This window comes from Hylaeus anthracinus, unplaced genomic scaffold (assembly GCF_026225885.1).
Source record: "Hylaeus anthracinus isolate JK02 unplaced genomic scaffold, UHH_iyHylAnth1.0_haploid 11982, whole genome shotgun sequence".
Classification (NCBI taxonomy): domain Eukaryota; kingdom Metazoa; phylum Arthropoda; class Insecta; order Hymenoptera; family Colletidae; genus Hylaeus; species Hylaeus anthracinus.
Genome location: NW_026534330.1, coordinates 13,713,755 through 13,741,690, shown reverse-complemented (window position 1 = coordinate 13,741,690; position 27,936 = coordinate 13,713,755). Strand labels below are relative to the sequence as shown.

General features: G+C 37.0%; 2 protein-coding genes across 2 annotated transcripts in view; both read left to right on the top strand.

The window, feature by feature from the left end:
• The window catches only part of LOC128886379 (MOXD1 homolog 1), a 51,237-nt gene extending 31,388 nt beyond the window's left edge, over positions 1-19,849 (top strand). The window contains exons 2-10 of the mRNA XM_054141209.1: positions 9,921-10,073; positions 11,880-12,053; positions 12,137-12,220; positions 14,501-14,690; positions 15,062-15,327; positions 16,673-17,091; positions 17,645-17,844; positions 18,361-18,491; positions 19,074-19,849. Coding sequence (XP_053997184.1) covers positions 9,921-10,073; positions 11,880-12,053; positions 12,137-12,220; positions 14,501-14,690; positions 15,062-15,327; positions 16,673-17,091; positions 17,645-17,844; positions 18,361-18,491; positions 19,074-19,232 — 1,776 coding nt within the window. The 3' untranslated portion in view covers positions 19,233-19,849. The remainder of the gene's footprint in view (positions 1-9,920; positions 10,074-11,879; positions 12,054-12,136; positions 12,221-14,500; positions 14,691-15,061; positions 15,328-16,672; positions 17,092-17,644; positions 17,845-18,360; positions 18,492-19,073) is intronic.
• Positions 19,850-21,441: 1,592 nt separating this feature from the next.
• LOC128886373 (uncharacterized) lies at positions 21,442-27,931 on the top strand. Its single transcript, XM_054141191.1, has 4 exons — positions 21,442-21,583; positions 22,471-22,635; positions 23,592-27,128; positions 27,663-27,931. Exons 2-4 carry the CDS (start codon positions 22,472-22,474, stop codon positions 27,697-27,699), a joined length of 3,738 nt encoding a protein of 1,245 aa, XP_053997166.1. The 5' UTR covers positions 21,442-21,583; position 22,471; the 3' UTR covers positions 27,700-27,931.
• The last annotated feature ends 5 nt before the right edge of the window (positions 27,932-27,936 follow it).

The following is a 27,936-nucleotide window of genomic DNA, read 5'->3' as shown; positions in this document are numbered from 1 at the left end:
AAATGGCGTCTTGTGCGACCCAATCGAACGTTTCCAACTCGACATATGGCCTAAAATGTGAAGGTATGTTAGAAAAAATTCAAAAATTCAAAAAAAGAAACCTGTCCATAGAAAAATTTTTTCTTGCAATTTTCGAGTTTAGTAGGCCAAAATACATATGAACAAAATTGTGGCATTGAATGTACATTTTTTTTTATATTTTGTAAACTAGTGATATTCTCTTGGTTTTGAACACCCTGTATACCACGATTATTCCGCGTTTCGTCATAAAGTTGTAAATCGCCAAAGAAAAATTCCAAAGCGCGCGAAAATATAGCTACCGCGACTGTATCTTGATAAATAGTTTCCGATGTATATAGAGGAGGCAAAAAAGAAACGGTTCCCTTTGTGGCGTTGGAGAATCGTCGCGGTTCCCATGGGTCCGGAGTTCCGACGAAAAAGAGAGAATTCTCTCATGAGGCGCCACTAGGAGGACGATGCTTGCCAGGTGTTTTGGAGGTAGCCTTCCCCCTCCCCTCTCTCTCCGTCGCTCCTGTGGAGCATTTGGCCCGTATTCCTTTCCCTTTTTTCTTCGGCCTCCTTGCACGTCTTACTTCTTCTGCCCGGAGCTTTTTTCTCGTCTCTTTCCGAGCGGCACGTCGAGAAACCCGACCACTTGGTTCCCCTCGGTTCTCCGTCTCTTCCTTCTCCCGTCCTCTTTAGCTACCTCTCTTCCTCTTCTAGTGGCTCTCCTTTTTACCACCTGGCAGAACAGCAGCTGGTAGCGCGAGGAGATCCCGCCGAGGGGATAAAGGCCCTTCCTATCGTCCTCGGGGAACTCCGAGGAACCACCTACCGGTCACTGAAAGAGAACCGACCGTCTACCGGTCTCCCCTAATCGCTGAGAAAATGTTTGCACGCCGAAGCGCGTGTCCTTGTTAACGTTCTATGTCGAACAAACGGTTTCCCGAGTCGCACCGATGCTAATTATCCCTGTTCGGATGAGTAACGGCTTCGAGGCGCGAATACGACGAACAGATGGACTTTGACATCGGTTTTTTTACGAGATCCTTTGGTGAAGAAAAGGGGAACATGGTGGAAATTGTTGGAGTTTTTCGGAGAATCGAAGGGAATGTGTTAGAGAAATTGAGAACAAGCTCGGTTTACCCGATGTTTACGGAACGATATCTTTATTAGAGATGACGTGAACTGCTACTTTTGAATCACGAGTGATTCAATCACGTTCATTCTCAATCACGATGAGTTTTCACAGTGATTCGTAATTCTTTGTGATCGCTTTTGATTGGTAGAGAACATTCTTTTCACTTTTCACGAATTATGTTGTTCTTAGATTATGTATGTATTATAATATGGTCTAATAGCAATTTGACTAATTTGTAGTTTCTTGAATTTTCGCTAAGGGGAGACAGCGAGACTCGTAATTTCCAGCCCAAGTAAACAAATACCGAATTTCATGAAAATCTAGTAATTTTTTGGTATACGTCTCGGCCATATTGAAACCCTCATCTTGAATTTTGCAATTCTCATATCAGATTCGTAATTTACAGCCCAAGTAAACAATAAATACAAAATTTCATGAAAATCTACTAATTTTTTAATATACGTGTCGCCCATATTGGAACCGCCGTTTTGAATTTTGTATTTCTGATATCAGATTCGTAATTTCCAGCCCAAGGAAATCATCGATACAGAATTTGATTAGTGTTTTAGCGATTTGAACATAAATATTCAACTAGAAAATCATTTGTACAAAAATGGCGACTTGACAGACGCTTTAGTACCAAATAAATGGTTTTGCGGTGGGCATGATAATTCAAAAATTGATTAAATATCTTAATCATATGCTGGCAGATTTTTAAGAGTCCAAATAAATATAGTACAGAACTAATGCAACAAATCATCTAATATCTAAGAACAACTAAGTGTCCTAATGTTATGCAGACAGAATTTGGAGGACTAAAGATCGTAAACCGAAAGCTGTCTTCTTCAGACCTTCGTACTTGATGCAATTAAATGTCTTAACGCCATGCTGATAAATTCCGAAGCTCCAAAGAAGCGTAACCTAAAGCAATCCTCTGTCCAACCCTTGATACCTGCTGCACTTAAATGTCCTACTGCTATGCTGCCACATTCCTAAATTTCCATAAGAAGATACAGAAATTTGTAATCAATTAAAATTTTTAAGGATGTTTGGGAAATATATTAAAATAGTCAGTGTTTATTAAATAAATATAGATTATTTTAACAAGTTTCTCAAGATCTCTTAAATAATTTGGAGTTGTTTTATTAGGACGTTCCAAACTTATAACTGTTTCTATGTATAACAAATTGCTATGTAATTAAATGGAAAACATGCTATCACGTTAATTCAAATAGAGAAATGGTATGAAAAGAATAGCAAGAATAATGTATAAATTTATATATTAAAATTGTATAAACTTTACAGAATTGTTTATGAAAACAAAGAGAAATAAAAATATATGGGACTCACGCTATTATCGAAATGAGACTGTCAGTTGCAGTGAAAAAGTGGCAACATAACGAGTAACTGAAATGTCTAGAATAAATAAACATCTATGTGACATTTGCGACATCTAATAAAAATCCAACAAAATTGACGCTAGACTGTCATGTTCTTCTGTCTCAATGTACTTTAAACTTAATTAAACTTTATGGCTCATAATTTTTCCAATCCACCGATAAATCACAGTTTTGACATAATAGAAAAATTAAAAATAAACGCATTTTAAACCCGAAACAGTAACCTCACACAGTATCGATGTTATAAACTAAATGCTCACGTTAATGTGAATTTGCCACGTTATCACTGCTTAAGGTAGTCCCTGCTACCAACTGTTACAGCGTTACGGTATTGCCACATTTTACTATATGAAAATGATATTTATTTTATTCAATTTATTTGTAAAAAAATAACATGCAGGCATATATTTTGTTTTCTAATTTTGAAGTATCTTTAGATAATTTATATCATTCGTGCTAGATACAAAAGAAATTATGTATTTGTATTATTTAAAATTGAATTCAAGGTATTTTTAATGCCGAATGTTTTTTATTAACAATTAAAAATATTAAAAGTTTAATTCTGACGTTAAATAAAAACAGAAAAAAATCGTGGTAAATTAGAAACTTGACATTAAAAACAAGTTTATAACTATAACTGTGTTCATTTAAATGTTGTAATTACATTAATTAAATTAACTAAAATTTCATATAATTTGTCTCCGTAAATTTGTACAAAGTAAAGTGGCAATTGCGTCAGTGAAGGAATAAAGTAAACAATTATAAATTCTTTTAAAGCAATCCTTCAGCCAGAGTTGAGACATCGTTTCGGTTATTACTCTCTACTCTCTCGTAACGAACTGTATCTTACGTGCTGATTGTTATCATTCCATTGCCTGAGAATATTATACCTGAAATCGTATGTCGAGTGCGTTCGTATTCGAAGAACTCTTAATGAATGCTCATCGGAAGGGATATAGCAAAGAGTCTTCTGAAATGTACAGGTTTCTCAGGAGACTCCCACAGGAAATGCGAGTACCGATCCATGACGTCACATCCGTCGAATTAATTTTCCGCATCCACGCACGTGTGCCTCTTTTCCCATGCATCCGCGACTCCCTTTATTCGAGGATATCGAACTGCTGGACGAATGTATTAGACCTGCTCAGAAATGATGTCCTTTTTCTCAAATTTTAAACATATCGCTACTTCCTGCCAGTAATTTAACTTAATATAACGTAATCTGTATTTTGTTTTAAATATAATTTTAGAGTCCCATCAACTACTAGTGGCAATTTGTACGTGTGGCAATAGTTAATTTTAATAGGCTAATTTACCACGATTTTTTTTTCTTTTTATTTAACGTCAGAATTAAATTTTAGATATTGTCAATCGTCAATAAAAACTTTTGGCATTAAAAATGCCTTGAATTAAATTTTAAATAATTTCTTTTATATCTAGCACGAATGATATAAATAGACTGCGGAAGTTTATGCAAATGCATGTTTTTATAGAAAATAGTTAAAAGAACGGAACGGAGACAGAAATTTGTTTTGAAATTAGAGTGCTATAAAAATACATTTTTTATGTTGCAAATTTGCATATTTATGTTTAAAAACACATGCAATAATATATTGCATATGTTATTTATCGTGCTTATGTGAAATATCTATCTCGACAAATTAGTTTCGTCTATCATCGAACTTTCGTATCATAATTGTGTAGTGTTTATACGAATACAGGCCATATGAAACCATATTTCTCTAACCTTGAGTTGCTAATCGAGCGTTAAATGTGACAGTTTGTATTTGCAATTCGAATACTTCAGTTCGATCATCGCAGTTAATGTTATCTCTGCGGAAAAGTGAATGTATTTAAGTGTCTCTTAATTCTCTAAAAATGCCGAAAGTTAGAAAAAGTAGACAAGCATTAATGCTAAGTTGGATAAAAAACGATTCCAATTTTGTCATTAATGACAATGACAGTAATGATAACGGTAATAGAAGCATTTATTGCAAAATCTGCAATAATAATGTGAAGTGTGAAAGGAAATCGCAGTTAGACCAACACATAAATATCGCCACACATAAGAGGAAAACGCAGAAACTGCTAATTCGTGTGAAACAGAGGAACACATAGGAACGAGCTCAAGAAAAAATGAATTTTATGCAGACTTGACGCGAGCAATGGTCGCTATTAACATGCCTTGGTCAACAACAATATGAAAACTGGAAACTATAGGTTTAACGTTAAATGAATCGATAGAAATGTATATGTATACTATAATACATCTAAAAAATATTCCTGGTGATTGCGGTGAAACGATTAGAAAAAAATGTAAAACAACTTTAGAAAAGGATGTAGAATTTTCTACATTATCGGTCATTTCTAATATTCTAAATAACGAGGGCGTTCAAGGATCAATAAGTGTGCCAGAACAATGTTGGTCCAAATTTAAATACGCACCGATTACTTCATGTGACGTAGAACGATCATTCTCCGCGTATAAATTAATTTTAACAGACAAACGCCACCAACTAACACCATTAGATTTAGAAAAAATGCTCGTAATTTATTGTCACGCGAACTATAATATTCCTGAATAATTGTGAAAAGTATTTTATACAGGGTGTCCCAAAAGTCGGGGAGGAGCCGGAAATGGGGGGTAGCTGAGACGATTCTGAACAACAATTTCCTTTGCAAAAATGTCGGATGGGGCTTCGTTAAGGAGATATTAAGGGAAAACCCCGACCAATCAGAGCGCGCGTAGACCGTTCGAGCGGCCGCGGTAGCGAAGGTTACGCGCTGGCGGCCGCGTTAATGTCCTTCGATGCACGTCGAGTCACTTGTTCGCGTACAAGCGCTGCCGCCTAGCGCATAGCCTTCGCTACCGCGGTCGCTCCAACGGTCTACGCGCGCTCTGATTGGTCGGGGTTTTCCCTTAATATCTCCTTAACGAAGCCCCATCCGACATTTTTGCAAAGAAAATTGTTGTTCAGAATCGTCTCAGCTACCCCCCATTTCCGGCTCCTCCCCGACGTTTGGGACACCCTGTATACATATGTGTATACAGTAAATATTCTGTAACATACTAATATATTACTTATTATACTACATTTTATATATACCTATATACCTTGCATATTTTTCGTGCATATTTTGCATATGCATGTTAGACATTTATCGTGCATAAACTTCCGCAGTCTAGATATAAATTATGCAAAGATACTTCACAAAAATTAGAAAACAAATATATATCTGCATAACGAAGAATGTTATTTTTTTATAAATAAATTAAATATCATTTTCAGATAGTAGAATGTGGGAATACCGTAACATTTTAACAGTTGGTGTCTGCAACTTGCTATTCTTGATTGTTTTTTTCATTTTTTTAATTTTTCACCATTTCTAGTATTTGAATTAAGGTGATAGCATGTTTCCCATTTAACTACATGTAAATTTGTTATTCATAGAAACAGTTATAACTTTGGAACGTCTTAGTAAAACAGCTCCAAATTATTTGAGGGGCCTTGTTAAAATAATGTAGAATTTTATTAATAAATACCGAATATTTTAATATATCTCCCAAACACCCTCAGCAATTTTCGTCGTCGTGAGTTTGAGACAGGATCTAAACTGTTGCTTCTTTCGTGTGGCTTTGAAGAAAAGAGTATAAATATTAAATATTGTCCCGGTTTTGAGTGTAACACTCTGTGTACTTCAATTATTCTGCGTTTCGTCATAAAGTTGTAAATCGCCAAAGAAAAATTCCAAAGCGTGCGAAAATATAGCTACTGCGACTGTATCTCGAGAAATAGTTTCCGGTGTATATAGAGGAGGCAAAAAAGAAACGGATCCCTTTGTTTTCCATTTAACAACATGTAAATTTGTAATACATAGAAACAGTTCTAACTAGACTGCGGATCTTTACGCATTTATAGGAAATTTGAATGTTCAAGAACCTCCAAAATGCAAACAATATTCAAGAATATAAAAAAGATTGAAAGTACAGTTCACGTTATAATATTTGCAAAATAAAATAAATTCTTATTTAGGTTCAATTTTTGTAGGTACGTTCGCGAAGATTTTATTTTGCATAAAGATCTGCAGTTTAGTTACAACCTTTGAACGTCTTAGTAAAACAACTCCAAATCGTTTAAGGGACCTTAAGAAACTTGTTAAAATAATGTAGAATTAAATTAATAAATACTGAATATTTTAATATATCTCCCAAACGCCCTCAGCAATTCTCGTCGTCGTGAGTTTGAGACAGGATCCAAACCGTTGCTTCCTTCGCGTGTCTTCAATTTGGCGTTAACAAGTATCGTTAGATCCGTTAAAGGGTATGGAGGTTGCCCCGGTGCATTTGTTGGTTGCAAACGTCGCGAAACCTGTTTCTGAAAGGAGGACGCGGGAGAGAAGCGAGCAGCTTCCTCGTTGTCAGGTTTGTGACTCAGTTACAGAAACCAGGTGTCTACGTGGACGTCTGTAATCATTTGCATAATCTCTCTGCGAACGGCAATCAAGGCGTTCCCGCGCGTAAGCGTAGTTCATTTCGGAAAAAGGAAGAGTTTTTCCACCATGCTCGACCCTGAAGGACCCGTATAAATTACTCGACGGCAATTAAAACTCGACTTCGACGAGTCGATTCGTTGCTTTGGGAAATCACCGCGGAATCTCCGAGATCAGTTTTTCTTTTTTTTTTTTAATCGGTACCCAGCAATGCCAGGGCCGTGCTAATTAGCCCAACGACGATGAGAATATCCGGGTGTCATGAGAAAACCCCTGCGAACTACGTGAGAACCTCCTTCAACCCCGCCCCGAATAACCCAGCCACCATCGAGATTAAAAACGTTTCTTTCCTGCTCTGTGTTACCCAAACAATGCATTTCTTCTGGTGTTTTTTTAAATCTCATACGAAATTGTGAGAGATGTGAGTTTTCATATTTCTATCCCCGTAATTGGTTAAAAATCCAAAGATGAAGTACAATGATGCACTCAAGAGGAAAATGGTAATGGAATATCTGTAGAGGGATTTGGGAAAATTGTTTCTAACATAGCTTTTTCAAAGTGTCAGAATTAGAAGCATCACACATAGATTAATAGAAATAGAAATAGAAATATTAATACCTTACAGAAAGGTTGAGAAAGTTGATTATTTTTCAAACAACTATTGCGAACACAGTAGACGTAGAAATTAATTTTGTGCTCCTCTAAAGTAACTTACCATTCATTGCAAAGAACTTCTCAATGTTCTTATGCATCTTCTCCAATGTTTGGATGTGTTTATCTGAAAAATTTTAGAGTGAATTGCATATATATATATGAACATTTTTAGGAGCTAGGTGAGGAAGATTTTCCAATTTAAAGAATCTCTACACATAACTCTCAATGTGATGGACATTACATGCAGTGTAGTATTTTGCTTATTCTTACTCTTCTACCATTACTATAATTATTTATTATATTCGTAAACTATTACAAAAAGAGTAATAAGTAAAAATATACGATTACTGAATTTCGTATTTGTAGATAAATTGTAATTGTCCTTCAGGTTGAGACTTAAGCTAAATAAACTCTACACATAATCCAATCTCAATGTGATGGCCATGTAATGTAATATTTTGCTTATTGTAACTACTTATTATATTCGTAAACTATTAGAAGAAGAGTAATAAGCACAATTGTATGGCTACTGAACTTCGTACATGTAGATAAATTGTAATGTCCTTTAGGTTGAGACTTAAATTATCAGGTAGATAACAGAGAAAATGAATACTTTGACTTAACAAAATTACGAATAAATGCATGTACTTAAACTAGAATTATAAAAAAAAAGTAATAATGAATGATTGAATATAAAGGCACCTTAATAATATACTATGCACATTATTACTAGAATAAAATGATAATTGCTTGACGCTACCTAAACTAGTATCTCAATTACCAGTGACGTGGGAACTTGCACTTAAATTTCCTAAAACAAAAAACCGTTAATCGATTTTCTATTGTTATGCGTGTACCGTAATTTTCGACAAGTGCCGCTTGAAAAACGGTTGACACACCTGTCTTACCCTTGTTAGTTAATAACTTCATGTAGCTCCGGTTGTTTACTTAATTTTTTCACGATGCGCGAGATTTTATTGCTGATACCTCCTTGCACGTGCTCGTTACAAAATACGCAACGAGCGTGACGACGCACGGGCCAATTATTTCGATTCATTACCAGCAGGAAGGGAACTTCCCTTCGGGGTCTTACGAACTTTAGCGCCAGACCATAATCGGAATCCAACCGACCCAAACGCCTGCGGCCTCCCTTCTGTGTATACGTCAGACAATAATTCCATCAGATATGGGCTATTCCGCTGTGATACATAAACTAAATTATGTAATAGTTTTTTTGATACTGAAAGTAATTGTATTTAGTATTGCAATAGTAATAGTTTCTTTTGGTAGTAAAAGTAATTGTATTTAGTATTGCAATATAGTAATAGTTTCTTTGGTACTGAAAGTAATAATATTTAGTATTACAATGATAATAATTCTTTTTTGGTCCTAAAAGTAATAGTATTTAGTATTAACACTACGTCTTAATAGTATGTGATGACGTGGCTATCGTCTTAATGAACAAAATAAAAACAATTAGAGAATTTTCTTTTCATGTTGGAAAAGCAATACACCTTCATAAAAACGTCCTACTTAACCAAATCTTTGATACATATTGAGTATCAAGTTTAGACACGGAAACTAGTCCTTATCACAATGCTGCGAATATTTATGCATTTATCGCAAATGTAAATAGTGCGAATCCACGAGAACGTGCACAAGTAAAAGAATATATAAAATATCAACAATAATACACACATTACACCGTTTAGAATATAAAATACTCTTTCATTCCACTTTCAATTCTTTTTCTGCATGTATAAAATCATTAATTTACATGAACATCCGCATTCTACTTATAACTAACCATCTTTAAATTATTTCAATTGTTCCTACCTGATCCATGGTTTCAATTGACCCCAACCTTCCCTACTGCTCGTATCGATACCAATTCATGATGAAACGTCGATGTTGACATCTCGAGACACCTTGCGAACACCAATTTGGATCATCGAGCTCGAATCTCTGCTCGATTCTCTGAATTCGCGAAATCGCGTGCCGCGTCCTGTCCTCGGGTAGATCAGGCGGAGGAGAAAGTACAGAGAGGGCAGTGGAACGAATCGAACCTGCCAGAAAGTTTCGAGTCTTCGAATACAAACACCTGGCGCTCACCTGATCCGATAAACTCCAGGTTTATCCAGCGGCGAGTTTCGGGGCCCTCGCGGCGGCCCCTTGCCCGCGTGCGTGCGTTGACCCTGACTCGCGATTTCAATCTGTTTTACTCTTTTTTTCAGGACTCGCACGGGATCGAGGATCCAGACGCCGCTCTGGTCACGGACGCGTCTCAGGACGTCAAGGTGCTCGGAGGATCGCAGAATGCGACGCACACCAGCGTAATCTTCTCGCGAAACTGGCAGACATGTGATCCACAGGATCATCGCCTTACGGTATGCGTGAAACCGAAATGAACAGCGTTATACACTTCGTTTCAATCTAATGACTACACGCCTGTGACTATACGACTGTGACTATTATAAGTATTACGACTATCACTGTGACTGTGACTGTGACTATACGACTATGACTATTTTGACTACGACTATACGACTATGGCTATACAACTATACCTTTTTGGACTACGGCTATACGACCATGACTATAGACTATGACTATTCAACTATGTCTATGCAGCTATGACTATACAAGCTATACAGCTATGCCTTTTTGGACTACGACTATACGACTATGACTATTTTGATTGCGACTATACGACTATGACTATTTTGACTACGACTATACGACCATGACTATACAACTATGATTTTTTGGATTACGACTATGCAGCTATGACTATACAACTTCTCATTTATTTGACTTCTATGCTTTTCTAAAGCAACTTTTCATATGTTTCAATTCTGCGTCTTTCCAAAGTAGCTCGCCATTTATTTACAATGTAAAACCACGCAACCTTCGATCTTGCAAATATTCGCCACCATTTTCCAAAACAATGCTCAATCTCTGAGGCAGCTTTCCAATTTCCTGAATATATAAATAGAAACAATTCAATAAATTCCTTTAACTACAAAAATTAGAAAAAATTCAAGAAATGTACTTAATCGACTAGGCTTGCGAATGACTCGATTAAAAATCGTGAGAAACCAAATATCCAATGTCCGATTCACCTGGCGGAGCTTGGAAATGGAGAATATCCGCGAAGATTTACAGCGCAGCCTCGGGAGCCTCACAGAATTCGCAGAGAGGCTGTTTTCAATTTATGCTCAGCGTGAAGGGACCCCGCGACTTTAGGAGGCCCTAACTTTGTCGAATTCCCGCGGCGATATTTAGGCTCTTAGCATGCGTCCGCGACCCTAGCGTTCGTCCTTGAAGGACCCCATCCCCGGTTAAGCCAACGCTCACATTCGCACGTATTAACCCTTTGACTCCAAAGGGCGTGTATACACTACCGCTCAAAAGTATCCGACCACTTGCTTCTGTTCTATAAAACATAGTTTAACTTTGTATGAAAGGTATTTAGAATGTTTATATCAATTGTAATTATTACTATTATCTTTTTTGAGGTATATACTTAAAAGAAGTAAATAAAGTTTCATTTTATTTCACTTTTCGCAGAACAAGTTCAAGGAATTATATCAATTCCCTGATTATATCTCATTAATTATAATTATATCAATTATATCAATATTAATATAATATAAAAAATACGTATTACTTATTCATTGAAAGTAGTAAGTGTCCACATATTTCTGAGCGAGGGTGTATGTGCCTCGTTGAATGTGTTGGTTGCTCTTGGTCAGATTACAATTGAAATTCACAGGAATATATGTTAAAAAAAATAAACATCCTTTGTGCTAGAATAAATTGTCCTTTTTTATCTGGCTACAGCCTTTGAGTTATAGCCAACCGTAATTTATTACAATTAATGTTTAAAAGAGAGACGAAAAGAATTTAAATAGAAAACAGCAAGGTCGACAGGATTAAATATCTTAGATTTCATGCACTACAGCTGTAAAGTGAAAAAGTATTGCAAGTAACCTCCTTTTACTTTGATTAAATTCGTAGTACATCTACATAAATATGAATAGATAGTTTCAGGAAGGATAATAATATGTATAATACAATTAAATTAAATTGGCTTCTCTTAAAATACATCCTAACGAACTTATCTCCCTTCGAAGCAGCTATTCGACTAATACAGGGAGTTATTTCACCTGAAGTATCGTTCACTGTTCTAGGGAGACACTATCCGAGTCCTTTGGGCGTTGCATCAAACTGATCCTGAGCTAAACACTGCGATTTGGCCTGGGGATAAGCGTGGTGGCAGAGCCCTGAGGTTGAAGACTCCCCCGCCTCATTCTCCACCGCAGCACACTCAGAACATAACACACTGGGACGTCAAATTGCATCAAGTAGGTTCTACTCGAGGCCAGAGATTGGTTTCTAAAGTAACACCCTTGATTGTTGCGATCAATTATATTCTTTTTATGTGTAGCCTCCAGTGTCGCAGAACTCGGACACCACCTACTGGTGCAAGATCTTCAAGGCGCCTCACAAGGAGAAACATCACATGATCGGGGTGAGCAGATGATATTCTTTTTCTTAAAGTCAGCTTTTTCTTGGTAACTGAAGTATACAAATGTCCTTTACCTTCGGTACTTAAATAAGCACACAACACTTCCTACACTCAACGACAAACATTCTTCGTTCCCATTGCAAAGTAATCTTCACAAGATTCTTGGTAAAATCTATTTCTGGGCCGTATAAGATACTCTCAATAGCAGATGCAGCATCCCCAAAAGTTATTTTGCTTTGTCGACCTGGATTGATCAAATATCACATTATTGTTTAGAAACGTCTGCAGAAGGATATTGAATATTTGTAATCTTCGCGAGATTCTTGGTAAAATCTACTTCAGGACCATATAAGATACTCTTAATAGCAGATGCAGCATCCCTAGCAGTAATTTTGCTCTGTCGACCTGGATCAGACAAATATCACATTATTATTTAAAAAACGTCTACAAAAGGATATTCAGTATGCTGTCGCAGCTATGCGCCGCGCGTCCCGATTTACTTTCATTTTAGTTCCATATTTCCGTCATTTCTCGAAATTTTTAGAGAATCTTCTTAAAACTTCAAACTTTCAGAAAATGCAATAAAAAAAGTTGGATTTTTTTGTTCATCTAAACTGACATAATTTAATTCTTTCCCGCTTGGCCTATACAAAATCGAACATTTGATATGTAAGAAGCTAATAGATTTCGTGTACTCGCGCGATAGAAGTACAGAGGAATGCCGTAAGGTTGGGCCTGATTCGTATGTGCTTCACGAATCACGGTCATCGATGCCGGACGTGGCACCATGTAGACGGACGTCATTAGAATAAAGAAGGGCCCCGGGAGTGATGTCATTCCGTCTCCGAAACGTTCTCCGATTATCAATGGTCTCTTCGGAAAGGTATCTCCCGAGAGGAAAACCCCATCCAATCCTGTATGCCAACGGTGTACCCTACCACACCACGCTTTTGCTTCGACGAATTTGCGCGACCATGATGCTAAACTACCACCGTGAGAAGTCACCGAATTGAACGTTTCGATGACACGCGACACGATTACAATGAACCACGGCTTTTGTTCGCATCTGTAGAGAATAGAGATTCGCAACGCTCAATTGATTGTAGTATATGATCTTTCACTTTGCATTACTCTGTATTGGATGCTCATTAATATACACAATAAGTGTGTTCATGCAAACTACATATGAGTTAAAATTAAAGATATTATGAACAGATGGTGGATAAGAGTTAATCTTTAACAGTTATAGTTATCCAATTGAATTAAAATCATGTTGGTTGCATTCGTTTGCTATCACAGTATTATTAAGGTGACCTATACGGCTTAAAATACTGCATCACAGGTCATTCAGTTATACGTCTGTAATTCAGAAATTGAATTGTTTGTGGAACTGGCTTTTTACATCCTTACGTTACAGTCTATAATGTGTGTTTTGACACTTGTAGAATTTTCTATTTTTCGAAGTATTATAAGTATTATAAGTCTCATAAGTATTTGTACCCTCTATGCTTTTGAAGAAATTTATATGTATAAATTCGACCAACAGTCCTCAAACTTATTTAGTGACAGGATCCTTTTTAACAACTGAACGTTTTATGGAGCCCTAAAATAAGCCAAAACTAGATTTTATGTTTATTCTTTAATGAAAATCATACCAAAGTAGGTAATAGGTACTTTACAATGTAAACTTTATGTAAAGTGGTTTGTTCCCATGATTGACATTATTTACATTGTTTACTTGGATGAAAAACTGTATGTTATTCTAACAGAACTCAAGAAAGACTGGAAGGTCTATTCTTGTTAAACTACTTTCAAAGTTCAGTAAAAGACCTTAACACTAGGTTTACGGAGCACAGTTATTTTGACTCAATCCAAATTTCACAATGTTTTACAGGAACCATTTAAATTCTTCGTTAATCATTTATGCCAACTTTGATCCATCTAAAGAGACAAGAATATATTCGAATTCATTTCTGTTCAAACCTCCTAATTAATTTTAGTAAATTGACTTCATTCATTAAGGTATTATTTCAGTAACAGATATCTGGTAAGAAATCTCCTTAAACCTAGCGATGCATCTTAACAATAGTTGTACAAAATAATATACTAAACAACAATTCAGGCATTAATATCGAACAAATGTTGTTATGTGAGATGTAAAGAAACATCAAATGTTAAAATATAATAGCTTCATATATTATTTTGTATGTGAAATTATTATAAGTTGGCTGAGTTGCAAAGGGTTAAAACGACCACCTGAAACGGTTAATTTTTGGGTTTCAGTACACACCCTTGGTGGAGAAGGCGAACGAGGATCTGGTTCACCACATAATCCTGTACGAATGCGCGTCGACCTTGCCAATCTTGGCACGCCACGCAAGAATCGTCGGAGCGCCTTGTTACAGTCCCACGATGCCCCGAGAATGGGAGTCCTGTTTACAGCCCGTGCTCGCCTGGGCTCGCGGTAGTTCGGGTAAGTCCACGATGATCATGAAACGCAAAGTTTCTTAGAGTCTTGGTGTTATAATCTTACCTCCCTTAGTGTGTAAGAAGGAATACAAAAAATCTAAACATAGAAAACCCTTGTTTTTACTGTTTTTAATGCAATTTATAAAAGAAAATTGAACAGAACAGAATAATACAGACCACAAATAGTGCAGACCACGCATTTTACGATACAGAACAAAGGGGAAGAACAAAAAAGCATGCACATCGCACACACCAAACTCGCGCATCCATCTGCGCATAAGCGCGATTTTTACCACATAAAAAAGAACACAATAAAATAATTACATCTCAACACTTGGCCATCGAGAGAACTTCACGAAGGGATGCGTTTTGCAGGGGAATGGCTTCCGGAACATGTCGGTATTCCCATCGCGGAACACAGCGAGGGATCTTATTATATGCTGGAAGTCCACTACAACAATCCAGGCATGAAGGAGGTGAAAGACAGTAGCGGAATAAGACTTCATCTAACTCCGAATCTTCGCCCTCAGGAAGCGGGAATCCTCGTCGCTGGCGTCGCTGTGAGCCCTCTTCATCTGATACCTCCTCAACAGAAGGAGTACGCCACGGCTGGATACTGCACTTCGCATTGCACAAACACGGTAAAGGATATTCTCTGGACATTGTTCTTTAATGACTCAGTAGGAATAAATGAAGTACAAAAGAAACGATTGTATTGGTTTTTCTGGAATTTTCATGCTGATTTTTTGGTATTATTGTAGTATTGGTATATTATTGTATTATGTTTGGTATTATGGGTGTTATTGGGACAGATCTGAATATATCAGAATGATTAAAAACAAGTAATATATGTATATATATATATATATATATATATATATATATATTTTTTTTTTTTATAGATTTAAGGGGGTTTTCTAATCTAAAGCGTCAATTTTTAGTTCTTTTTGAGGATTTTTTTTGTATTTATATCGAATTTTTATAAAGGGTTTTGCTCACATATTCATTCAAATCTTAAGAACATACATGACTTTTTGTAGGTAAAAATAATCAAAATGAAACATAGTACAAGTGCTCTTGTACAGTCTCCGTTTAAAGTTCTTCTGCTCGCTTACTTGCTTGTTGAAAAGAAATATCACTTTTGCACATTTTATACATTACCAACGAAGAAATTTGGAGAGAAATTTAAAATGGAATATTCAAATGGACTAGAGACGATAAACGTTGTTGCTTGCAATCACCGTTTTCTTTAGACGTCTCTAACTTCGTCAATTTTCTGAAATCAATAGCAGTAAACAACCGCTTCTCAAGAAAGGAATTCCTATTTTTCTAAATTGATAAAATCAGAAATATGTCTTTGGAATAAAAAATTGATTCACTTTAGTGTTTTTATATTGGAATTACACCAGTTGCTTCATTTGTATTGAATACTAACAGCGCGTGAACGAGATATTTTGTCTTGACTTTCTCTTTTTCCATATAACATATTTTTAAACATAAAAACCAATTCACAAGTTAATCTGTTTGTCATATTCCAACAACACACAATTCTTTAGTAGTACATCATTAGACTGCAGATCTTTATGCAAAATAAAATCATTGCAAACATATCTACATAAATTGAACCTAAACAGGACTTTATTTGACTCTGCAAATATATAATATGAATTTTATTTTCAATATTTTTTTATATTATTACATACTGTATTCACTTTGTGGTTTCTTGCACATTTAAATTTCCTGTTTCCTATAAGTGTATAAAAATCCACAGTCTATACCTTTAACTTATCGTTAAACTTAAATTTAGTTGAACATCCCTAATGAAGATTCCAGAGAATAACAAAGAGAGTATCTAACTAAATGCAAATGCAAAGTAATGTAAAATAACAATTAAATGAATATTAAGAACGAATAATTGTAAGCCCAGTACATTAGCTGTTATAGTAAAATTAACATAAACTCATACAAACATAAACACTCTTACAGATGTTCCCTGAAAGCGGAATAAACGTCGTCTCAGTGGCGCTGCACTCCCATCTGGCTGGTCGTCGTCTGAGCCTGAAGCACATACGCCAGGGCAAGGAATTGCCCAGGATCGTCGAGGACAATCATTTCGACTTCGAGTACCAGCAGTCTCACACTCTCGAGAAGGAAGTGAACGTTCTTCCTGGCGACGAGTTGGTCGCTGAATGCGTTTACGGCACCCTGGACAGGACGAAACCAACTTTAGGAGGGTACGCCGCATCGCAAGAGATGTGTCTGGCGTTCGTGGTGCATTATCCAAGAACGCCGTTGGCAACTTGCTACAGTATGACACCTGTCAAGGACCTGTTCAAGACCCTTGGTGTGCACAGCTTCAGGGGAGTCACCATGGACCATTTAGAGAAACTGTTCCTAACTACCAGGTAAGGAACTCGTGTACCAAGAATATTTAACAAAGTTATTATTAGACTGTGGATCTTTATGCATTTATAGGAAATTTGAATGTGCAAGAACCTACAAAATGCAAACAATATACAATAATATAGAAAAGATTGAAAGTAAAGTTCACGCATCATAATATTTGGAGAATAAAATAAATTCCTATATAGGTTTAATTTTTGTAGGCACGTTCGCGAAGATTTTATTTTGCATAAAGATCCGCAGTCTAGTTATTATACAGGATGGAGCGTTTAAATGGGAATACCCAAATAATATCCGTTATTTTTGGGTCTATGAAAAAGATCTATAGCGCAAAGTTACACTGTTTGAAAAGTCGCATGTAATGGTGAGACCATTTTTTCCTAAAGTCATTTTTTAAAGATGTTTTTTGAAGATCACTAGCATTTTTTTAAATGGTATGAGGTATTTTCATTATTGTATTCTTGTAGCTGTTATTATAATAATAACTTTTCACAAGGTCATCTGAAGTTCTTCTGCATTTTTATTTTATTAATTGTTGTTTGTGATTGTGATCAGAACGGAAGCTACAACCATTCCTGCGACGAACCAACAGCAATTGCCCATTTATTCTGCGATAAGGCCTACAGAAGAAGTCGACGAGGACCTTCTCAAGGAAGCAAAGTCAGCGTTGAGGGCCATGAGGGATTACACGGTAGAACACGAAAACGATAATGTTTTCACGCGACTCGTCATCGAGGAACCTGAAGAGTTCAGAGGTATGTAACGAAAGCCTTGTGACCTCTTCGATATGAACATTTTTCTATTAAGTACTTTTGTACGACGTACTTCATACAAGTTTTATACGAAAGAATGACGTCAAAACAAACTAATATTCGTTGAATGTACAATGAAAGAATATAAACTTTAGACCGTCACGTGATTGAAATTTCATTGGTCAGCTGTGAAATGTAATTTCAACTAGAGTAATCTAATGTAGTACACATATCACTTGTATATTCGCTATCATAAAGTTTGTTCATATTGAAAATAAAGAGAGTTTAAGTCGTAATTTTGCTGGCTTCGAAATTGTTTACAAAGTATAACCAATATACCAATGGACTCATTAATAGCGTGTTCTAGGCAAACTTTAGCTAATATTTCAATTCTAATATGCATATGGATTGATAATGTTGATTATCAACGCGCAGAAAACAACAACTGATCTCGTCTATAACTTATCAAGCAAGTCGCTACACTAATTCAAGTAGAAATATATATTCTTTAATTTATAGGTCGAACTCTGGCTGAGCACATACTGGCGTTACCCTGGACCGAAGAGCTTCTTTCGAGATCTATCGAGTGGAGTCTATATCATGGCAGGCACATGACATTCTGCAGGAAAAGGGACGACAAATTAGCCCTGGTAAATAAACTGAATTTCGAACAACTTTTTATTTCGACTTTCTGATTAATTAATATGTAATGCTCGAGAAATGATTAATACAGAGTGACTGTTCTTACTTCTTAAAATAGATTGTTCTTGTTGTATATTATTTTCAGAATTATTTCTTTCGTTAAATTTGAAATAGGTCGTCATTTGAAATAGCTAGTGTTTAAAGTGAATTGATATTATTATTCTCAAATAATTCTATTTCTATAGTTATTTCTTATTTTCATTTCAATTAGTATGCCAAGCTCTGTCTAGAGGTATCCTCAACCCAATTTCAATTTTTTCCATGATGTTGCTAAATTGATGAAATCAGAAATACACAATTGCTCGATTGTACTTACTGCATGATATGAAAGAGCATTTCAAGAGCTACGAAATGGTATTATATATGTATAATGTAAAACTTAGATATACACTGTTGTTTACGTCAAACATTCGTTGAAAAGGAACGTAGAAAAACGAAAAAAAAACCGAAACGAACTTTTGATCCACCCCAATAGGATACAGTAAAGCCAAACTGAACCTGAATCTTCTAATTGATGTTTTCGTTTGCAGCCAGCAGATATCCAAACATTCCCAAATTTCACGGCCCTTCCGGAAGTAAACGAAACAACGTGCGAAGAGATCAAACTCCTATCCGGCGCGACGAGGAGCTCGTTCTTTGATTTAGCGGCATTCCTTACTTTCGTGATCGTGACGATCCTTGTTTCATAAAAGTTCCGGTGACTTCTGAAAGAAGCGACTCGACATCGAACGAAATGGCGTTGCGATCAAGGATGGGCAAAATTTAATTCGAATAATAGATATCGAATTCAACGTATATTTATTCTCAACACTTAATCGATCGAACGGTTACAGTTTTATTCGTTGTTTTATATTGTAAAATATTCCACTCTCTAATTTAAATTTTAACTTTAATTCAAAAAGTAACGAATTAACGTTCGTGTAGGTTTTTATCTTTTATTCGTTATGCGAACTTTGTATCTAGATAAGAATTTTGACCATCTCTGTTCGTTACCAAACACTGTACATTAATTATTGAACATATCCGTCTTAAGAATCACGTGGCTGTTTGAAACAGACTGACAATACGATCAAAAAGTTGGATTCACAATGGACGATTTCTCTTCCTGCAACGGGAGACGACAAAATTTTCGAAAAATTTTGACTGTCCAAGTACGATTTATATATAGATATATATATATAAATATATAATATAATATAATATAATGTACATAACGTATTTATAAGGTGCACGCGTTACGGAGCCTTACCCCCCGTATTTTATATGGATTTTGTATAAAAAAATAAACCAGTCTGTAAAAACTGTACTTGTACTTTTCTTATTTGAACTGTGTTTTCAAAATTGAACCCACTATCGTCCAACGAACAAGCGATATGATAAGTTGCATAGTTTTTCATTTATTGTTAAAAGTGCGTGAAATTTTTCTTCAAAATTGGAACTTTTGTGTTTTACCGGTTGCCACTTTCAGGAAGACGTTCTTTTTGAATTTCTTTTTCGTTAGACGATATCGATATCCTCATAAAATAGAACGTCAGTTAAATGTTTTATTTCAGTTTGTTTGAGTGGCAGAAATGTCATCCAGTGGCTAATGTTTATTGTATAGCGTTACGTCAATAGGATGTAACATTTATATTATTGAGTAAATCTTTTCATAAAAATTTGTATGCCATACTGAAACAGTAATAAAAGTGAGTGCAAGATTTCAAATAAAAATTTTGCATACATTCTTTAGTACAAAATGATGAAGAAACCTCTTTTATGGTCTGAAAAAAACAATTCCTCCTTGAAGTAGTCATCACCATTACATCGACATGTGTATTTTATTATTAAGGAACGAAATGGTAAATATCATTTTGGAAAATCATTTATAACAAAGTGCAAGAAGTCCTGTGGGAAGATTTCCATACCATGTAGTCCATCTTTGTGTTGTAACTTAAATACTTATTCCAGAAGGGGGTCTAGAACATGGTAAAATTAATCCTTTGCACATAAGGTCTGGAGTGACAAAACTATTTTCCCTGCAACTTTCGAGTCATACGTAACACTTCATACCGACAATAAAACAAATCATAGGGACACGGTTTCGTTTAAACAATGTTTTGAAGGTGTATGTATGTGTATGTAGAGAGTAAAAAAATGAATGGTCATGATTGTTAAGGATAGACTTGCGATTTACGATTTATGGATGGGCACACATATTAATCCTTTGGACTCGATGATAATTTCATTAGAGAGAGCTAACAATTTAGACGACTACATTTGGAGATTGGAGAGTCGTAGAAATAAAATATCTTATTACTTCAAAGTGTACCAGTTTACAGCTTATGAACCTGTTCATGAACCAATATCGCTACGAACAGTTGAAGATTCAACAAAATCTAAAATAAACGAAGACTGTCGCTCCTAAGTCGCCCCTAGAGCTCAAAGAGTTAAAACAAAACCTTCTGTAAAGTCCATAATGTGAAATATCAAAACCATAAAAATTAAATCAGAGTTGATCAAGAACAAATTAAGAAAATAATTATAGTGTAAAGGGTTAAATTTTGAAACATACTCCAGAGTTTGCTCAAAGATCTAAGGAGTGTAAATATTGCTAACGTATCTAATGCATCACGTAGAAATGGAAAGACCAATCCGACTTGCTGAAAATCGATCTAACGTCCTCTTTAAAGCTCGCCCACGTGCCAACCGGGTAACCGACATATCAGCTACCACACAGGTGTCCTGGATCGCAATTTTCTGGATGGTTAACCGATTACGGAGGCGTCCGTGGTCGCCTCGCTCGATACAACGATCGGTCCGATTTCATTCACGGTGATTTTCGCGTATTGGAGAATGGGGTCCCATGTGGTCGCTGCTGATAAGCAGTGGATTGAAACTTCTATCAAATTGCAAAAGCTCCCTGCGAGTATAAAAGCCCGGCTCCTCGGGCTAGGAGCATCAGCAGTTCTCTGGAGCTCTAAGGAGAAACACGAAGAGTACTCCGGGTTCTCCAAGATCTGTGAATACAACGAAACAGCTGAGAAGTAAGAACGGTCAGGTAAGGGAAAAACTAATACATGGGAAAATAGTGAAACGTCTGCTATTAGAACTAGCTTGATGATTATTTGATCAGTTATAAGTAAATTAGAGAAGAAATTATAAGAAGTTCTTTTCCTAGTCCTTGCTATTAAATTGCATAAGTTTTTTATTCTCTCCTTGCTTTGGATCATTTTCCAAACTTGCTGCGGTTTAGGAAAAAATGTTTAATTTAAAAAGCTATAAACCAAAACAATTAAGTATATCACTTTCGTATGATTTCCTTATTTATTATTAAATTTATTAAGACTTATCTTTGTAATCCAGATCCTGCAACAAGATGTGTAACAGCTGCACCGTCAACTCTTATTTTTTCATTGTCCTTTCTTGCTTCTTTAGAAACTCAGTCCTTAAAGTACAAAGCAAAGAGCTTGGAAGTTCTTTCGGAGTAACAATCCGCTACTATATTATAATTATTCCCGTTTATCTAAACGAGTAAATTATATCTGCTTTCAACATTTGTAGTGATCCATTAGCACTAGAACTACTGATAACCAGCCTAGGTACCTATCATATTTACTGCTATGTCTTTGAATTAAAGCAAGCAAGAGCAAATCAATTTATGAAAACAATTAATTCCCTATTTCAATCATTGTTACCAGAAATTACGATAAAAGCATGGCTAATGATAAAGTCGTTTTAAGAACGAAGTTCAACGTACATTGCACAAGTTGGCTGGCTTAGTATTTCTACATCTCTGCTAAGACCTTAGGCGAATCTACAAAGCTTTGTTGACACTTCAATATGTACCTCTGTTGAGGTAGAGCATAACAGAGCAGTGAAACGAAGGAGATTCTATTGTACTATAATTTGAAGAAATATCTAAATTAATATTTTTTATGTTCCAAGGATGCGACGCACAAGGCACGTTGCGCTGCCAGTCCGAGCTTGGCAGTATATCGGTCTTCTGATAGTGTCTCTAGCTTGTCTAACGCTAGGGCTGGTCTCCAGGGATAAGGAAGGTCGCGCAGGAAGTCTGGCAGGCCCTGAACTGGAGCACCGAGCTCCCCATGAGTAAGGCGATGCAATTTTCAATCTTCTGAAGACAAGTCCACTTGTAACAAAACGTTCTTGCACCTAAAACAGTTCAAATTCATAGAAAAACTCTTGTTAACATTTTGATAATCGCATATTTTTCATGAACTACACAATAATATGGTTTATTAATTATCACAATACACGTGGATATTAATAACATGGAATTTTTAAATAATAAACCCAATACTATTGTTCTTTGTATCAAAAATATGATTTACTACCAAATAAGTTTGTTTTTAACACCTGTGGAAATGAGTACCGACTTTGATATATTTAAATGTTTAAAAACCATATAAATTTTGTGTAACTTGTAAAAAAAATATTATGATATTTACACATTCTCTTACCTTCTTTCTATTTAACATTGCCTTATTGTAGATAGAGAAAAAAATACGCCAAACAATTTGTTTTTGAGTGATGTTAAAAAAAGAAGAATTTCCAAGTACCTCATCTTGCAAGTTTACTGATGGTGCAATACAAAAGATATTTATACGTTTAAGTGTTTTGTTAATTATGTTCGTAATAATTTTCATTAAATTGAAAATTTTTAACTTAATTTCATTATTAGTATTCTTCGGACTAATGAGATAGTGTCCACATTTATATAAATATATTCAAGAAAATTGAAATATCTTAGTTTTATTTTATAATAATACCGCAAACAGAATTGCGTTAAATTAAATATTCTACACATGTTCGCTTCTTTGAAGACAAATCGTGAGGTAAGGGTTCAATATTCTTGAAGTGTGATAGTGTAATTCATGATTACGATTTCTAAATAATACGTAAACATGATTAACGATTAACAAATTATCAGGCACGATTGGTTCTGAAAAATAATAAATAACCCATTTACGACTCCCGGTTATAAGTATATCTCCATTTCTGCCCAACCGTGCTGATACTACACTAATCGTACCATTAATTCGCAGAGTGGATGCCTGTCCAAACTCGAATTTTTTCGCCAAGGTGCCTCCTTGCTCGATCCTCGAGCAAGACCATAGCAGAGATCCAAAGATGTCCGAAGAGACTGGTATCGTCCAAACCAGTCCAACGTCGGCCAATTCGAGGATCTCTCGATCGCGGACCCTGGATCGCGACTCTCGAGCTCGGCTGCAGTCCCGAACAGACTTCAGGAGCGCGGAAAGAGTAGCTAGACAGGGAATCAACATTGACAACGATTCTTCCAGACGTATTCCAGAAGCTAAGCTCAGAACTAAGAGTCAAGACCGCGAGTCGAGACGTTCATCTGATCCTGCGACTCGTTTGTCTCGTTCCCTGAGCCTCGACGATGCTCGTCGCTCTGCTAGATCTCTGGACCGTAGATCTCGATCCACGGAAGGACGATCGATTGTCGTTGATCGACGCAAGACTAAAGGAACTTCCCACTCGGTGGATCGACGTAGATCGACAGTCTTGGACCGCAACAATCGGCTCGAAATTCAAGTACGCAGAGTTCGTTCACTGGAACTTCAAAAACAGAATCACCTGGAGCGCCAAGATCGTCGATCACCTGCTCGAACCTTGGCGAGACAGGATCTTCGTCGAGCAAACTCTGAAGAAAATCGACGGAATTCTGTTGCTTCGAGGGGCCAAGACAGTAGATCTCTGATCCGAGCAGTCGACAATTCTAGGCGATTCGAGAGGACCACAGAGAGTTCTCGGATGGGCAGGCAAGCGTCTCGATCCCTGGATCATCGAGAATCACGCACAGTGAGTGACTTTGCTAACCAGGGATTGTCAAGGAGGTTAACGAGCATGGAAGGTCGCAGAGCGAGCAGATTGCAATCCAGAAACAATGAAGCTTCTCGAGAACGAGAGTCCCTCGCACGACCTATGGAACTTAGGTCTACTGAATCTCGACAAGAAAGGAACTCGAGAAACGCTGAAAGAGGGAGCCGTGTACAGTTTACAACCAGACGCGATTCTAGGTCGAACCAGGATTATAGGATGGACAACTCGAGGCAACGAGAAGGAAGTCGGGTGCGTCTAGCTCGTGAGATGCGGGACACTCGAACTCAACTTGTTGGACAATCTGAGACTAGGAGTGATAATTTAGAACGACGTGAGAATACAGGTAAATTGAACTTACCTCGAGAATCTCGAACTCTTCTTGCCAGGTCAACTGAGACTACTAAACGCGACTTCGAGCACCGAATAAGAAGCTTATCCAACGATCGACGATCCTCTGAAAGGAGATCTACCGTTTCCGAATCTGCAAATCGACAAAAAATCAGAACTGATCGACATCTTTCGGAACGCTCTAGACTCAATAGCGTAGAACATCGCGAAAGGACCAATAGACAATACATTGCTTTAGAAACTCGAAATCATGTTGCTAGATTATCAGAAACTTCTAAACGCGGCTTGGAACGACATGTAAGGGATCTTTCAAACGATCGACGGTCTTTAGACCAAAGATCCACTGTTCTGGAGTCTGCATATCGCCAAGAAGTCAGAAGTGATCGACGCCTTTCTGAACGCTCTAGGTTCAATGGTGCAGAACGACGCGAGAGGACAAATAATCAATACATTGCTCTAGAATCTCCAACTCCTATTGTCAAGTCATCTGAGACTGCTAAACGCGATTTGGAGCGACGAGTGAGAGACTTGTCTAACGATCGACGATCCTCTGAAAGGAGATCTACCGTTCTGGAGACTCCACGTCGCCAAGAGGTCAGAACTAATCGACTCATGTTAAGACGTTCAAGCCTCGACAATGTAGAACGACGCGAGAGGTCAAACAAAGTGCTCGTAGCTCGAGAATCCCGAAATCGTCTTTTCAGGTCAGCCGAAACTGCTAAACGCGACTTCGAACGACGTGTCAGGAATGTATCTAGCGAACGGAGAGCCACTATCATAGAATCTGTAAATAAGGAAAACGTTAGGACTGATCGTCATCTCTTAGGAAGATCTAAGAGTGATAATTTAGAACGACGTGAGAATACAGATAAATTGAACTTACCTCGAGAATCTCGAACTCTTCTTGCCAGGTCAACTGAGACTGCTAAACGCGACTTCGAGCGCCGAGTAAGAAACTTATCCAACGATCGACGATCCTCTGAACGAAGATCCACTGTTCCTGTATCTGTAAGTCGACAAGGAGTCAGAACTGATGCCTTTGAACGGCGGGAGAGGACAAATAAATTGTACTTAGCTCGTGAGTCTCGAATTCCTCTTGCCAGAGTATCTGAGACTGTTAAACGCGACTTGGAGCGACGAGTGAGAGACTTGTCTAACGATCGACGATCTTCTGAAAGGAGATCCACTGTCTTGGAATCTGCTAATCGCGAAGAACTCAGAAGCGAACGTCGCCTCTCGGAACGATCTAGGCTGAATAGTGTAGAACGTCGTGAGAGAGTGAATAAACAGTACCTTGCTGTACAATCTCGATCTCCTCTTGCCAGGTCATCAAAAATTTCTAAACGTGATTTAGAGCCACGTGTACGGGATCTCTCAAGCGACCGACATTCCTCAGAACGGAGGTCCATTGTCCTGGAATCTGTAAATAAACAAGACGTTAGGACTGATCGACGTGAAAGGACAAACAAATTGCACTTAGCTCGTGAATCTCGATCTCTTCTTGCCAGGTCAGCTGAAACTTCTAAACGTGATGTGGAACGTCGAGTAAGGAACTTATACTCTAAAAGGAGATCAGCTTCCTCCCAATCTGAAAATCGACAAGAAGTTAGAAACAATGATCCTCTCTCTGAACGCTCTAGGCTCGACAATTTAGAACGACGAGGGGGAACAAACAGACTCTCCTTAGCTCGTGAATCCCGAATTCCTTTTGCTAGATCATCTGAAGTTCTTACACGCAATTTGGACCTACGTCGAGTACGCAACGGATTCAGCGATCGGAGATTGGAACGTGAACAGTTGGTTAATACCAGAAGGTTCTCTAGAGCTACTGTTCTCGAATCTTTAAGTAGAGCAGATGTAAGAAGCAATCGCCGACTCTTGGAGGAGAAGCTCGAGCGACGAGCTCTGGGTTCGAATTCGCTGCGACAGGGATTCAACGTTAACCGTTTGCGACAGGCTCGCGCTATTATTTTGACAAACGATCTTCGATCGAACCAGAGAAAACAAAGACTGACCGAAAGGACCCGCGCAACTCTACGAAGCAGGTTTCAAAGCGACGTTAAACGATCTCGTTTTGTAGACCTGGAGCTTACCCGATTCGCAGACAAGGCTTCTCGTAGCTATTTAAATTTGAAGGATTCGATGGACTTGTACTCTCTTCGCAAACAAGTTACATCATCCCATGTTCCTGGCATCTCTGCTAATAATCGTTCCTCTGCGTCGCGAGAGACAATCTCCAGCAGTATCAACAATGCTCTAGATTACCTGGAAGAAAAGAGTTTCATAAAGAATGCTTTGTCCTTTGAAATAATACGCCAGGCACTCGTAATCGGCCTTTGCACGCTGTACGGCCTCTCCATCTTCCAAGGAAAGCGATCTTTCATTAGGTAAGCGATTGTTCAAGGAATCAATAATTGAAATTTTCAATAAAGGTAATCTTATTTGTTCTATTTTACCAATTGTGTACAAATTCTAGTGCAATAGGATATTTAGACTCTGGGTAGACCAATAATACGACTTACATTCTTCATACTTACGTTCTTCGTTTATTCTTCAGTAGAAATCATACATTGAACGTCCGTGGGGGATACAAAAGTATATTTAAGTGTAGACAACTTGAAACGCTGAAAAAGAAAATTATAATCTTTATTTTGGTTCTGTTACACTTCCAATATCTTTAGCTAAACTATTTTTTATGAAAACAATTCAAAACTATTAATTACAAGAATATCAGAACTGACTACTATAACTCATACAATGCTGTCTTTTACCAAAACAATTCAACATTGGTAATTACAAAAATATCAGAACTGTCTATTATGATTCACGGAGTATTTTCCATAAAAATAATTTAACATTGTCGATTAAAAGAATACCAGAATTGACTATTTTAATTTATGGAATGTTATCCTTTGTTGCAGTAACGTTGCGATACGGATGCCACGCTTTATCCTATGATAGACGAACAAGCTCGTCCACCCGTCCAGAAGAAACAACGATCCGCTACTATCACAGCTTGCTTCTAGTCGTTGTTCCAGCGTAATAGTTCCGCGCGTTGTATCGTCATGTACTTACAATGTTTAACCTCCTGTATATTAATGTACAGCTAATGTGTATCCTATTTAGACAGAAATGTATCGCATGTATCTAAAAAGATATATTTTGTCCGAATAAATTGTTCAAAAGAAAATCGAG

Bases quoted from the DNA above. Each gene is read 5' to 3' on its own strand.
- LOC128886373 (XM_054141191.1), top strand. From the start codon at position 22,472: ATGCGACGCACAAGGCACGTTGCGCTGCCAGTCCGAGCTTGGCAGTAT. The intron at 22,636-23,591 runs GTAAGGCGATGC...ATTAATTCGCAG, and splicing joins GAGCACCGAGCTCCCCATGA to AGTGGATGCCTGTCCAAACT. The intron at 27,129-27,662 runs GTAAGCGATTGT...CCTTTGTTGCAG, and splicing joins GGAAAGCGATCTTTCATTAG to TAACGTTGCGATACGGATGC.